This window comes from Taudactylus pleione, unplaced genomic scaffold (assembly GCF_031769625.1).
Source record: "Taudactylus pleione unplaced genomic scaffold, aTauple2 ptg000085l, whole genome shotgun sequence".
In the NCBI taxonomy this organism is placed as follows: domain Eukaryota; kingdom Metazoa; phylum Chordata; class Amphibia; order Anura; family Myobatrachidae; genus Taudactylus; species Taudactylus pleione.
The window spans coordinates 2,793,590-2,807,791 of record NW_028284487.1 but is presented as its reverse complement, the minus strand read 5'-3'; the positions used below and the strand labels follow the sequence as shown (position 1 = coordinate 2,807,791).

The window sequence follows — 14,202 nt, the reverse complement described above, 5'->3', positions numbered from 1 at the left end:
GAAAAAGGACCATGGCCACTAGAAAAGGAGCGTCTACATGAGACTTGCCCACTTTTTATCACTGTAGGGGGCATGCCCAGCACTCACGGAAATGCTGGACTGCCTTCAATTTTTCCCTGCAGTGTCAATAGATGCCATGCATATGTGCACGGCATCTATTCACTCGCTGGCAGTTTTCACCTGAACTCCCACACGTAGGACACTGCAGCCCGCGGGTGTAGACGGCTGTTTCGGCGGCATGCCGCCATAAGGGCAGGGCGTATTTCAGCAACTTCAAATCGGACAGTGAATGGTGCCCCGCTGAAACAGCCTAGCAGGAACACTACGCCTCCATAAGGGCAGGAGGCATATTAGCATTTTAAAGTCGGCCAGGGTCCAGAGTCCCACTGAAACAGCCTAGTGGGAACACAACATGTGTGTATGTATCTTTTTATTTATTTAATGATTATAAATAATGACCAAATTGATGATAAACTATAATTTATTAGGTTTGTATAACTTTTAACCATGCTTGGTTTAATAGTATCTGTCTGAGAATGTATTGGATTGTACTTACATAACATTAGAAGTAACTTTCTAGCAACAACATGCTATATATATATATATATATATATATATATATGAGTGTAAGCTTGAAAGCAGGGCCCTCTTACCTCTGTCTGTCTGTTATTACCCTGTTTTGTTCTATCAATGTTTCCAATTGTAAAGCGCAACGGAATATGCTGCGCTATATAAGAAACTGTTAATAAATAAAGTAAATGAGAGATATATATATATATATATATATATATATATAATAATTTTCCAGCACATTCCACAGATGCTCAATTGAACTGAGATCTGGGGAATTTGGAGGCCAAGCCAACATCTTATACTTAGTCATGTTTCTGAAACCATTCCTGACCAATCTTTGCAGTGTGGGATTGCGCATTATTCTGCTGAAAAAGGTCACTGCCATCAGGGACTACCATTGCCATGAAGGAGTGTACTTGGTCTACAACTATGTTTAGGTTGGTGGTATGTGTCAATCTTGCATCCACATGAATGCTAAGACCCAAAAGGGCTATAAACATGTTTGTGTTTGTTTGTTCAGTCCACCTTGCTATAGAACTTCTATTTGGTTACATTATAAACGCTTCCATCATGCATTTAAAGGGAATCGGTATGTAATGCTGCCGGATCAAATACCGACAGCTGCAGACCGGCTGATTTAAATCCCTATAGGGCAGTTAAGTACCCTATCCATACCCCTTTCTCTCCCCCCCGACCCCCTAACCCTCCCTTAGTGGTGCCTACCCCTAACCTCCCTACGTTAATGCCTAACCCTATCCTCCCCGCACCCTAACCCTCCTGTGGGGGGTGGTGCCTAACCCCCCTTTCCCTACCCTAACCCTCCCGGGGCGGGTGCCTGACCCTAAGTCCCTCCTGGGGGTCCTAAACCTAACCCTCCCCCCATGGCTAGAACCTTTGTTCGGTATGCCGGGGGTTCGGGATTTCGTAGTGGGGCTAATGATAGGCGTCAGGATTTCTATCTTTAGTCCCATGTTGGGCTTTCAGTGTCGCGATATCGGCCGGCAGTATAGCATCCGCCGGTATCCTGACCGCATCCCTTTTAAAGCTATAATCCCAGAATTATATTGGAAGCTGCTAACACAGCATTGGGAGCGCTGGATTATAATTTACATGCTTATTATTAATATAAGTATGGATAGCCTTACATAATTTGTCATTGCATTTTTACTAAATTGTATTAAAATGTGTTTAAAATTGGGTCTGTGGGCCTGATTCAGTTTTGTACGCAAACTAGATGATTTGCGTACAAGTCTAATGGCAGAGGAACGCACATGTGTAGAATGGGTCCAGTGTCGTTGCACACAGTGCCCCCTAAGCTTTTCTGGGTCAAGGAGGATGTGACGTTGGGCAGCGTTCCCGAAAATGAGGCTGTGGTATTCACATTTTTTAGAGTGCCAAGGCCAGTGTCTGCATCTTCCGGCAGCGCAGATGAGGTGGCCAATCAGAGTGATCTTAAGCCGCATATACACTAGACGATATAATGAACGACATCGTTATCGTTCATTATGTTGTCCAGTGGATATGACGTCAACGACCAGTGATGCGCGATCCCGCTGGTCGTTGTTGACGTCACTCATATCCCGAACCTGCCGTCCAACCTGATGATATGGTCAGGTTGTGCAGGTACGTGAATGAGGGAATGTGCAGGCACTGAATGATATCGTTCAATGTATGTGCTCAATGTCGTTAAGGACATTGAGCACACCACTGCTGGGGACTCACTACACGATATCGTGTAGAGGATATGCGGCATTAGGCTTACTCAGATGGCCGATGGTCGCAATGGTGATGCAATGCTGCGTCTTTGGACCAGGCACTCAGATATGCGATGCCGGCAGGAGGTGTCTTTTGTCCTGTTGCCTATAACCTATCAAACTTCCTAAAGCGTTAGAGGCTAGGTGTCCCACGGCCATTCGGTTACATTTTCTGTTTTAACTCATAAAAGTCCCCGGGGGAGCCGGGGATAGCCCCGGGCTATCAGCCTAGGCCCGGGGTGCCCTGGAGATGGGGACCCCTTTATTGGGGGGGTCCCTAGATCCCCGGCCTGGGCTGACCAATCTTTTCAGGGTTGATGCTTCGGCTGAGGAACCCGGGCATCAGGTCCCGGCTAGAAAAAGTCCGGTGCTGGTTCTAGAAAATACAGAGGACCCTACTCATTTTTTGTTTTTTTCCCTCTTTATTTCCAGAACCAGGACCGGATCAGAGCCCAGTGCTGGTTGCGCTGAATATGGGGGACCCCTACGTCATTTGTCCCCCCCGTATTTTGCACAACCATCACTGGGTCACTAAAAACCCGGTGCGCTGGTTGTTCTTTTGGGGGAGGAGGGGGAACGCAGGTTTTTTTTTTTTTGTACAAGTTACATTTTTTTTTACACACCGATGCAGGCTTCACGAGCCTACATCTGCCGCTGACACCGGCTACCTCCCCCGGGTTCTACTGCCTGCCCCGCTGCCACCGCCGTCTGCTTTCTCTTCCGGGTCTCAGCTTCTGCAAACGCTTACTACCTCCTTACGGATCCTGGCCACAGCAAACGCTGGCTTCCTTTCCCCTGGTCCTGGCCCCCGCATGCAGAGGACCGCCATCTTGGTGCACCCAAGCGAAGCCACAGTGAGTACACCTGCTTGGAGGCTCCTACTGAGGCTGCGCAACAAGTTGAAACTTCCTATCTCTACAATGACGGATTCTTCAGGTAATAGTTTAAAAACTGTAACTTTCTAATTTACCTGAACCCCAAAAGCACCTACCCTGGAACAATAGCTACCTAATAAAACAAACCCCAAGTCTAAATTCGTCCCCTACCCTGAGTTATGTCTTCCCAAAAATTCCCCATAGAGAACAGCAGATAAGTGGTCCTAACTGGGAGTGTCAGAAAAAAACTGACAGTTGGAACTCCCAAATCCTCATTTTTTATGTTTTTGCCCTGAAATGATGCACCGAGTGACAGTTCTACCCGCCCATGCCAAATTTCAGCTTGGTACCTCCAATAGCTTTTGAGGTGTAGCCCCTTAAACACCATGCCCACCCCCTCGGGAGTTGACTGTGGGAGAATGCGTTTTTTTTTTAGATTCAGCCTTAATATAAGGGTATGACTGTGCCCTTACAATGTAAGACAGCTTCAGGGTATACTCACTGCCCTTACAATGTAAGACAGCTTCAGGGTATACTCACTGGTTCTTCCTGGTTTCACTACTGTAACTTCCTGTTTCATAGTCCAGGGCACTGAATGGCTATTTTCATTCATGAAAGAGATATATATGAAAATTAAATGAAAGCTGTGGGTGATCTAGAAATTGTCCTATGTGTAGTATTATTCAAGGTAATAGACCAGTGTGCAGTTCCACTGATCGACAAGAATAGTTTACAATAACACAAATATGTACCGTTATGTATTATTACTGTAACAGAAGCTTTCTAAGGTATACTGCGCTGTCAGATTTGTTACAATATTTATTTGTATTTTACAGGAGTGAAATCATGCAGACAGGCCGCTGGGACCCTGCACTGGTGCTACCTGTGTGCATAACATGTATTCTTGTTTCTTCTGTAACTCTGGAAATGTTTTATCTGATCCTCAAAAATTCAGGAAGTGAACAGTTCCCTCTTTTGATGCTAACATCGTATCTCTTATTTAATGTATTGGGGAACATGTTAAAGTTTGTCCAAAGTAATGCTACCATTAAGGGTGTCTTCCTGGAGCATGGCAGCACTGGTCAAGGCTGGGTGTGAGTATAACGTGTGTTTTGTTCTACCATATAAAGCTGTATTTCACATCTAACACCATTCTTTTATTTCAACTGAAATGTATGTGTGCAGCAAACCCAATGCCAAGTCAGCCTTTGCCAGGTCTCCACAAATTAAATGGCTACAATGTATGACTGCAGTTTTTGCTCTGCACAGACATTCCAGTACATGAATTGCAATGCAGTGTGTGCATTAAATGAACAGTTCTGTAATACATTTGGCAACATTTTGCCACTCAATGAACAGCCAAGGCTTTGTTGTTGTGTTTTTACAGTTCTAACTTCTAATACACATATTACTTGAGTCATTTGTTTGAAACACAACGATATATGCATCCAACTTGTTCGTATTGGTTATTCTTCAGGTTTTAGCTACAACTGTTTATTTCTGTACTATTTTTAAAATATTTTGTTCCCCCACTGCAACATATCTGTGAAGCAGCACTAAAGTTACAGTAGTAATAGTATTAGCAGCATTAGTGTTATGATTTGACATGCTCTTCTTTAGGCACATGTATGATGATTGTATCTCTTTATGTTAGGTACTGTTATACCTGTCAGACACACATTCCTCCAAGATGCCACCACTGCTATGATTGCAACGTGTGTGTTCTTCGACGTGATCACCACTGCACTCTACTTGGAAAGTGTGTCGGCTATTCAAACTATCGATACTTCCTTTGTGCGTTAATGCATGGGTTACTGGCACTGTTTCTTGCCACCATCCTCAATGCTGAAATTTTCATGGACTTGATGCATGAGGGTTTCAGTCTTCACAGCTTCTTTCTGCTTCTAATGCCTTGGATGATGTTGATCATAGGTAAGTAACTATTACATGTTATTTAATACAGTTCCACAATGTTTTTTTTTTTTTTTTTACTAAACAAAAAAAGGTAGCAAACACCCGTTACCATACATCATTAACAGCTGAAAAATTCCAGCGGCTTAGTATCAGCCCAGCTGATAATAAGCTATCTTCTTTTGTTTATATCATGGATATGTAAACATATTTGCAGATTTAAATGATTCTAAACTACTGTATAACTTTTTTGATATCAAAATAAATAGTCTATCCATTCTGGGGGACCAGTGAAATGCCCACTCGTCATTATGCATACATTAAATTATAAATGTATCAGTCATGAGAGTATGCAGTACAAACTCTATATATACATTAATTGTTTATAAAACAACACATCGGGGGCATTTTTATTGTACCTTTACAGTCAAATCTCCTACATTACTGGAGCTCAGTAAAGGGCTATTTATGTGCTGCAGTGTACAGTATGCACAAACGTATCTTTTTCTGGCCCCTTGCACCTCTGAGGACCGGAGCTTGTTGGCAGGTCCATGGCTAAAGCTTGCTGCATAACAGAAAGAAAGACACTCTAGTATTGTCGGAAGTTCAAAGTACTCGAAGTACATCTATTAAAATGGCCTCTGCATTTGTATCAAAGAAGCCACCTGTCCCCCCCCCCCCCCCCCCCCCTCCAGGCCTATGTATAGTTGTCCCATAAGACTGTTCATATTTCTACATGTATAATTCTCATCTAGGTCAATGCTGCTTTTATAGACCTGTTGGTTTGACATTAGATTTTATTCCCCTGACATCTGCTAAAACATTTCTACCATTTTCATTGTTTTATAGGCCAGGTGTCAGCATCAACCTTTATTTTTGCCTTTGTGGCTGATACCTGTGTTGTGGGCTTCCTCTTTTGTCTGGTTTTCCTTACTCTGCACTGTGTACTTCTCTACCGTGGATCAACCACCAAAGAATGGTTTGGTGGCCATGAAAATGATTATAACTATGGTTGGAAGAAAAATGCCACAAACTTTCTGGGAGAAAGGTGGTACCTGATTTGGCTGTCGCCATGGATTCAATCAAGATTACCTGGAGATGGGATTAACTTTGAACCTGGGAATCGTTCTATTACTGTGTCATCGAAGAAATCTACCCAATAGCTTCTGCTTTCCCTGTATATTTGTACCTCCGATTATGTTTGTTGTGTAAGTATCTATGGCACATCGTCTTGAGATTAGGCCTTAACTTTTGAAGCTTGTTTTCTTAAACCATTAGAGATGCTCGCACCTTTACTATTTTTCAGGTGGGCTTTTGAAAAAAAAAAAAAAAGCAGTTTGTCATCGCCCTCAATTCGGGGGTGAGGATAATTTAATTTTTTTTTTTTCTTTAATGCTGTGTTTATTTTAAATCTTCTCAACATAATATTCCTCCTATATTTCAAAATGTAAGTTTCCTTTTTTTTACATTTGTACAGTAATTTAGCATCACAAGACTTTTAGCATCAGTTTCCTCACACTCTATAATACGCCACAATTGTGCAACATGTAAACTGATTACATGCAATAACAAGGGAAAAGGTGTTTATTTTTATGGTACATTGTACTATTATGCACAGAAAAAGAGGTGGACTTGGCTATGCTCATAATATAAAACATATAAAGACTTTGTAGCTCATGAGATCTTTTCTCTTGCACACTCAATTTAAAAAATTCAATATTGAATTTGAAATATACTTCATATACAGATGTATTCTTACTCAGCTATGCTCTTAGCGTGGCACAACTTCACTAGAGTAGCGGCAGTTCTTGCGCTAAGGTTTTGTGAGTACAGTATTTTGGCACTGCCATCAATATGGTACTTTAGTTAATATAGTACTTTCAGTTACACAATTCACACAAATATTATGGGAAAAGTAACATATTAGGGGAAAAGTAGCAAAGCTTGAAGGCTAATGAACATATACAGAAGACTGGCAATGCAATTAAAAGTAGAACATCATATTGTCATGCTGTACATTGTTGTTTGTCATGTATGTCATAGATCACTGCATCCTGTTTTTCCACGTTTAGCCGCAATGTCCGTGTTCTATGTAGACAGCAATGTTGATTAGTCTTTGTGCTTTTTGCTACTTTACCCTGAATAATATGCTACTGTTACACAAATATTTTTTTGTATTTTACACAATTTAAAGTGCTATTTATTTGCATATTTCATATAGATGAGCTTGGTAAAAAAAAAAAAAAATGGTCTTTGTGTGAAGCTTCTTGATGGAATGTAATTTTCATCTAGAATTATTTCTCACAATTCAGTTATGTGCGTAAGGCGACAGGACCTGTTCTGGCTGCTTGTATGCATTAACTTTAGAAGACAGATTCTTTTTGCAGCTAATGCAGATGTGAGTGGAATCTGCCTACTGTAGCTGCCAGATAAATTGCATTGAATGGAATCTGCCCCAAAGAGATGAGCAGTAGAAGTGACAACAGTGCTTCCAATTTAGCCATGCAGTGGCTTGGAGATTGCACATGTATAGCCTTGTCCTTTGCCACCTGCATCAGGTACAAATTCTACATCCCAATAAAGATACGCTGTTTTGGGGGCGTGCAGCTTTAGCAGGCTCTACAAAAAAAACAAAACAAAGAAGTTTTAGTACAAAGTAATTGTCAAACCTAAAGCAAGAAAATGGAATTTGGTAAAAAAAAAAAAAATCTATGTTGTGGTGCAGTAATACAGTAGATGGGCAGTTCTGTTTTCAAACCAAGAACCAGACCTTTTGTCTAGCCTTTTGTAACATCTTAAAGTTTTAATGTAGCACAGTATTAAAAGCAGTACCACCTGATCCTTATGAGTCTTTACAAGATATTTCTCAAGTGGTATGTACTAATGCTAAAATGTGGTCAAAGGATTTTACTGCATTTCCCATATGGACGAAGCTCCAAAAAGCCATACTTTCCAGAGCTTGTACCCAAGAACTACATGCTTTGTGCTGTAAAGAACTTTTTATAAAGTAGTTTCAATAACAAAATTGTTAGTTCTTCACTGTGATTGTGACCAATCAATGACAAAAGAAACAATTATTGCATACCCTCGACTTTGTCAGAATATCTTTCCAGAACATGCATGGCCCAAGATTCAGCAGACAAGTTATGCAAAGCATCAGGTTGGTCTTATTTATGCCTTAGGGGGGAATTCAGTTAGCCAGGATAATGCTTTAATTTTTCGCACCTGTCGGGTGCAAAGTCTGCTTATCTTGTTTATGCGTGCACCCGTTTTTTGCGCAATTCAATTCTAAAAGTCATGAAGCGGCATTTGTGCGAAAATTCTTCCTGCTTTTACCAGCAATAAGTATAGGAGAAAATGGGGAATCTGCCTGTACCCCAAAAAAGGCAAAGTGATATAGGATAACAATATAGAAGTAATTAGTGGCCCTAATAAAAGTATTTGCGGTCCTTAAATTGTGTCAGATGGCTGTTTTATGCATATTTGTAGCCAAATAATAATGGAAAGCAAGTGTTTTTTTGGCAAAATAAATGGGTGCATAAAATGCCTGTAAGTATATATGTGTCATTTTAAAGGCATTTTTAAAAAACAAACAAAAACAAAATACTCCTCTAACACTCACCTGCAATCTTAAAAACACCAGTCCCATTCATATAGCACCCCCATATACCTGTCCCATTCATATAGCACCCCCAAATACCCGTCTGTCCCTCATCAATTAACCCATTTTCCTGCACTTTGTACTTTTACATGCCAAAAATTATTGGCCAAATTAAGCTAATTAAAAACTTATTTTTGCCTAATTAGTCATTAAGGAGGAAGTCCTATTGGTTCTGAACCAAGCCCCAACATTTTTAGCTAAAAACAGGTGTCTTGCACAACTTTTCACCTACTGTACTCAGGAGGTTCGGAAAACTTTTTGTTGCTAATAGGATTGCATGATAACTACCATAAGCCGTTTTTCACGGAAAAGCATTTTCTCACGGCCAATTGAATTCCCCCCTTAGTCCTTTTGATGCAATTACTTGTACTGTTGATTTGAATTTATCTGCCCTTTCACTATTTCTTGGGTGCATCTGATTTGTGGTTGGCTTCCATGGAGTGAAAAGATAATAATCAAATTATACCTGTTAATTTCCTTTAGCTTAATACTCCATGGCAGCCAGATATTACCCACCTGTGTTACCTGACTGTCTTGTAGGGCTCTTATGGAGCATACACACTGTCAGATTTGTCAGATCTGTCAGATGAACGACTGAACGATTTTACCAAAGATTTGAACGACTGAACGATTTTACCAAAGATTTGAACGATTGAACGATTTTTGACTGCTTTAAAATGAATGGAATCGTCCAAGTCTGACTGCAAACACATCAGATGTCAGATATCGTTATCTGACCATCGGGTACGCGCATCGTTCAAATCGTTCATCTGACAGATATGTCAGATTTTCCTTCAGATATGAACGATTGAATGATTTTTTAAATCGTTATCGTTCAGATCTGAAGAAAAATCTGACCGTGTGTATGCACCATTAGTAAAGTTTTCAAAACCATCTGGGGTTGTTTTTATAGTTTGTTTCTTCACTGCTGCCATGGAGTTTTAAAGGAAAGGAAATTAATAATTCTTTATATAGCACCTTGCTACCCAATAGGTCTCGCAGCACTTCACATATTTTCTGAGGATGAGATAACCTTCTTACTCAAGTAAATATTTACATAAGTCCCTGCTACATTGGTGCTTACCTTCTAAATCCCCGACCACACACCGACAACATACTAGGGTGACTTTTATTGTCAGTAGCCAATTAACCTACCAGTATGGTTTTGGACTTTGTGAGAAGAAACCGGAATACCTGGAGGAAACCCATACAAACTCCACACAGCCTTGGCCTGAATCAATCCCAAGACCCCAGTGCTGGGAGACAGCAATGCTAAGCACTGTGGATGGAGATGTATAATATCCTTTTTGTGTTCGCAGAGGTCTACTTTTTATATTTTAAGAATAATATACATTGGATTTCTCAAGAACTATCTGATCTCCTTGTGTACGAAAAATATATGAAACTTCTTTTCCATAAAACCACTGTTTATAATACTGTACCACTGCACTCTTCTCAAAGCTTAGAGACTGAAGTCTTGCTGAAATCTGCACACTCCCATTCCACCAAATACCCAAGTCTTCACAGCCCTATAAAGGTCATGGGTAAATAGAGGAAGCTAATTCCTTACTTTGTACTTGAATTATAGGTTTACCCCTTCTTATAACCTTTCATATTTTAACCCGGTTTTTGGCAGCTAGTTGTTTTTGTTTAATGGAAATTAATGCATTATACATTTTGATTATTAATAGATTCCACCAAAATGATATATGCAGTTTGTGCATGTTTTTCATATGTTTTGTCTTGCGTTTATTAAATTGAATGGATGGAAACACCTTTGGAATGCTTGAAAAAAATACACCACTAGTTTTCTGTAGATGAATGCAAGCTAATGGCACTACATAATTCCATGTGTTAAGCAATGCTCTCCTTGTTTGTATACTGAAACTAAAGGTTTGGAAAAACATTCAAAAAGTGTGGTGCTGCCCATAGCAACCAGATGTTTTCCTTTTCTACAATAACAGCTGTAATCCGTTGCTGTGGGCAACACCTTATTTTCTCCCTAGTTACTTGTAAAATAGCTTTCAAACATGTCCCCAATGTTACTTTAATTCCTCTGCTCCTGCAATATTTATTTTATTTGTTGGCGTTTGCAAAGGTTTATTAATGTCACTATGTAAAGTTCAACAACGAAACTAAAAACTATGATACATATCAAATATATAAAGCTTTTTTTTTTTTCTAATTTTGTTAAAGCTGATTAAATTGCTCAGGGAAGAATATTATAATGATGGCATTGGTTGAGCATAGTTAATTCTTTTAAGAAATAAATAGTTTGGAGGGGGGTGGAGATAGAACCTTTTGAATCCCCCCCCAGTCACCCTATAAAAGGGAAACCCAGTAATGTTGGATCCATCTGTCATAACATGAGCTTGGTCACTGTGGGACCTCTATGGGGGACCAATAAACACAGCATCACCCCCATCAAAGACTAACATCCCTTTTTAGACAAACACTCATGGGTTAAGGAATTCCTTCTTTAGATTAAGTCTCTCTGAAGCCCTCTCTTACCACTTTAATAAAGAAAAAAAACAATATTTTGTTCATTCAATATCAAGTGGTTTTCCCACTTGCAAACAAACAATAAGGTTAGCATGCAAAAACTGCTTGTGTTTGGCTGAGCCGTACAGCCTTTTCTGGGTCAATTCAGTTTGTCATGTTCAAGTTTATACCAACTACAGAATTCATTTCATTGGCGTCTGGTGGTAGAAAAAAGGCTACTGCATGTAAGAAAAACGTATTGAGCCTTACAGCAGAAATCCCATAAAAGTAACTTTTTGTTTTTAATAAACTACTGTAAACCACTATGGCAGGATGTAAGAGAAATCTTGATGATTATCATCTTTCCTTGCTTTGTTCCTCCAGGTTGCCAATAATGATTTATAATTCTGCATTGTTTGTACAGTGTCATGTGATGACTACCATGGCAACCACAGTCATATGGCATTTGATGTAGTAAGCAGAGAGGCTTTGAAATCCCCTTCGGAGTCCTGTCTGCGGTGTAAAAGCTTCTCCCAACTGTGCTAGTGTCCACTTACACAAAGCACTTCAACTCGGCACTCTCTATAAAGCAACAAATAGCCTATAAAATGTATTTAAGCAGATAATCAGTTGGTGTGATTTCTTGAAACATGGAATTTGCTAAATGTTACTAATTTCAAAAATAAATATATTTAAAAACTAAGCATCATACATTAAATGTAACAATGAGACAACTGTAAATTAGCAGAACGTTTTGAAAGCCAGTACCACAGTTATGATAGACCAAATGAATAAACAAAACATTATAAACTTGATGCTTCATAACTTTATGCTTCTGTGGTGAACAGTCCCTCAGAGAAAAGTCCACTTAGAAGTCTCCTGTTGTGTTGTGGAAGTTTTCTTAGACCGAGTATTCAAACAGTCATGTACATACAATGAAATGCCATTCAGTTGTGAGCAGAAGTGTGTTCAGTGACAGTGTACCTTCTGGCATGTAATTGGCCAGCTTCAGTGTATAATTTCTTTAATCTTCAAAGCCAATTTATCAGTTTCTTATAGTCTGTCTCAGCCTTGCACGTAGATGTAGCCGCTTAGTAGATTAAAGTATTATAAGTCACAAACTGGACCAATTCATACTCCTTTTAGGATATTTAAAAGATCTTGGTACTGTGACTGGCAGCCATGCTTGTCTGCCCTCCCGAGAGGTTTTCAAATGTACTGGAAGAGCCTATGGGGGAGATTTTTCAATGATCCTAAAGAAGTTGGGAGGTTTTGTCCATGCATTCTATAAAAGGATAGTTACAATCTGATTGTTTGCTATGTAATTCTCTGCCTGTTCTTTTTAGAAAATTGGATACATTACGTATGCAGTTGAAACAAACTCTAGGGCTAGTGTGGTTTTGTTTTATTTTACAGGGTCCTGCTGTCATAATGTGAACTTGGTCAGCACTGATTCTGTATTGTTTCTTAAGCTCAAGCTAAGATAGTCCTGCAACTTTAACTTGTACATCACTACTCCAATGAGCAGCATACATCTTAACGCATTTGGTATGATGCACCGCCGGCCGCATGGTTCAAATCCCGGCAACGTCAGCTCGACCAGAGCAGGAAATCCAGATTGTCCTAAAGGTAAGTATAAACTAATCTAATTCTACCACCTAACCCTCCTTTAGGGTGCCTAACCTCCCCCCTGTGCCTAACACTAATCTCCCCCCAGGGGTGCCTAACCCATCCTCCACCTAGCCTAACCCTAACCTCCCGGGGGGGGTGCCTATCCCCAAGTCCCCCCCGGGAGCCCCTGAGCCTCCCCCCGCGCAGCTGTCCATGCCCGACATCACTTCGACGCCTGTCATTTAACCCTCGCCGGGATTAAGTAGTTGGGAAGCCGGCTGTCGGCATTGCAACGGCTGGCTTCCTGAACGGATACCATTTTAACCAGCCCCCCAGGTAGAATATGACACTTCAATGACCCAGTTGCAGTCTGTGACTGCACTGGCTACACTGTGACTGACTGGCAGTGGCTTCCCATTGGAAGTGCTACCTGCAAGTCGCATACACAGCAGGCAGCCCCAGTGGGGAGGGGTCTCCTCCCCCTGGAACTGCCAGTCCTGGCTGCTTATAGCAGAGAGCGACTTCCAGTAGGAAGCCACTCCTCTGCCTTTCGGCCAGCCCTCCCGGCTACTAGGGGCTGCAGCCAATGCAGTCCCTAGTAGCCGGTGATATATGCATGTGCTGGTCTCTGCACCTGTCAGATCTCTTGCGCAGGTGCCGGGACCCAGCTGTAAGTGTCTCCCCAGTCTCCTCCTTTTGGCAGCGGCAGCCCCCCTCATCTAAGAGGGTAGGAGTTGCCGCTGATTATATAACCTATTTTCTTTCTTTATTTTAATTTTTTTTTATGCTGTGCTGATCAGGTGGGCTCTAGTCATGTGGAAAATATACCATACATATGTAAACTAGCGCACACTGTAGCCCACGATTTTTCCCAAATATATATTGGCTATTGTGAATCAAACAGTGAGACATACTGTATTCTTACATTAGATGATCCTTTGTAAAATATAAAACAATTTCAGCTACAAGTAAACTCATGCATTTTTATATAAGTTTTTAAGTACATAGCATTGATTTGCAGCAAACCTTTGAGAATGGTAATGTTATTGAGCAAAAATTGGAAATTTGTTCTTGTATTTTATTTAAAACTTGTGTTTTTGTGTTATTTGAATGATTGTAATATGCACTGATCAAATGTTTTAAGATACTTTTTTTAATAAAAATTATTTTCTCTAACATTTTAATGTGTAATTCTTAAAAACTAATTATAAATGTATATAAATACTGAATACTTAGAAGATTTGTTGTATTTTTGAGGGCGTTGGCGGGGAGGAATGTATTATCTGATGTGTGTATTTATTTATTTTTTTTAACTCTAATTGCAGTACAGTCTTCC

General features: G+C 40.3%; 1 protein-coding gene across 4 annotated transcripts in view; it reads left to right on the top strand.

Annotated features, from left to right (window-relative positions):
- ZDHHC24 (zDHHC palmitoyltransferase 24) overlaps nucleotides 1–13,991 on the top strand; it is a 28,332-nt gene extending 14,341 nt beyond the window's left edge. For 2 of the 4 annotated variants that reach the window (XM_088468309.1, XM_088468306.1), the window contains exons 2-4: nucleotides 4,039–4,296; nucleotides 4,857–5,134; nucleotides 5,963–13,991. In XM_088468309.1, the coding sequence (XP_088324435.1) occupies nucleotides 4,049–4,296; nucleotides 4,857–5,134; nucleotides 5,963–6,276 (840 nt within the window). In that variant the 5' untranslated portion in view covers nucleotides 4,039–4,048 and the 3' untranslated portion in view covers nucleotides 6,277–13,991. Of the gene's footprint in view, nucleotides 1–3,013; nucleotides 3,264–4,038; nucleotides 4,297–4,856; nucleotides 5,135–5,962 lie in introns of those variants that run through there. The other 2 variants (XM_088468307.1, XM_088468310.1) reach the window with 2 other exon arrangements.
- The last annotated feature ends 211 nt before the right edge of the window (nucleotides 13,992–14,202 follow it).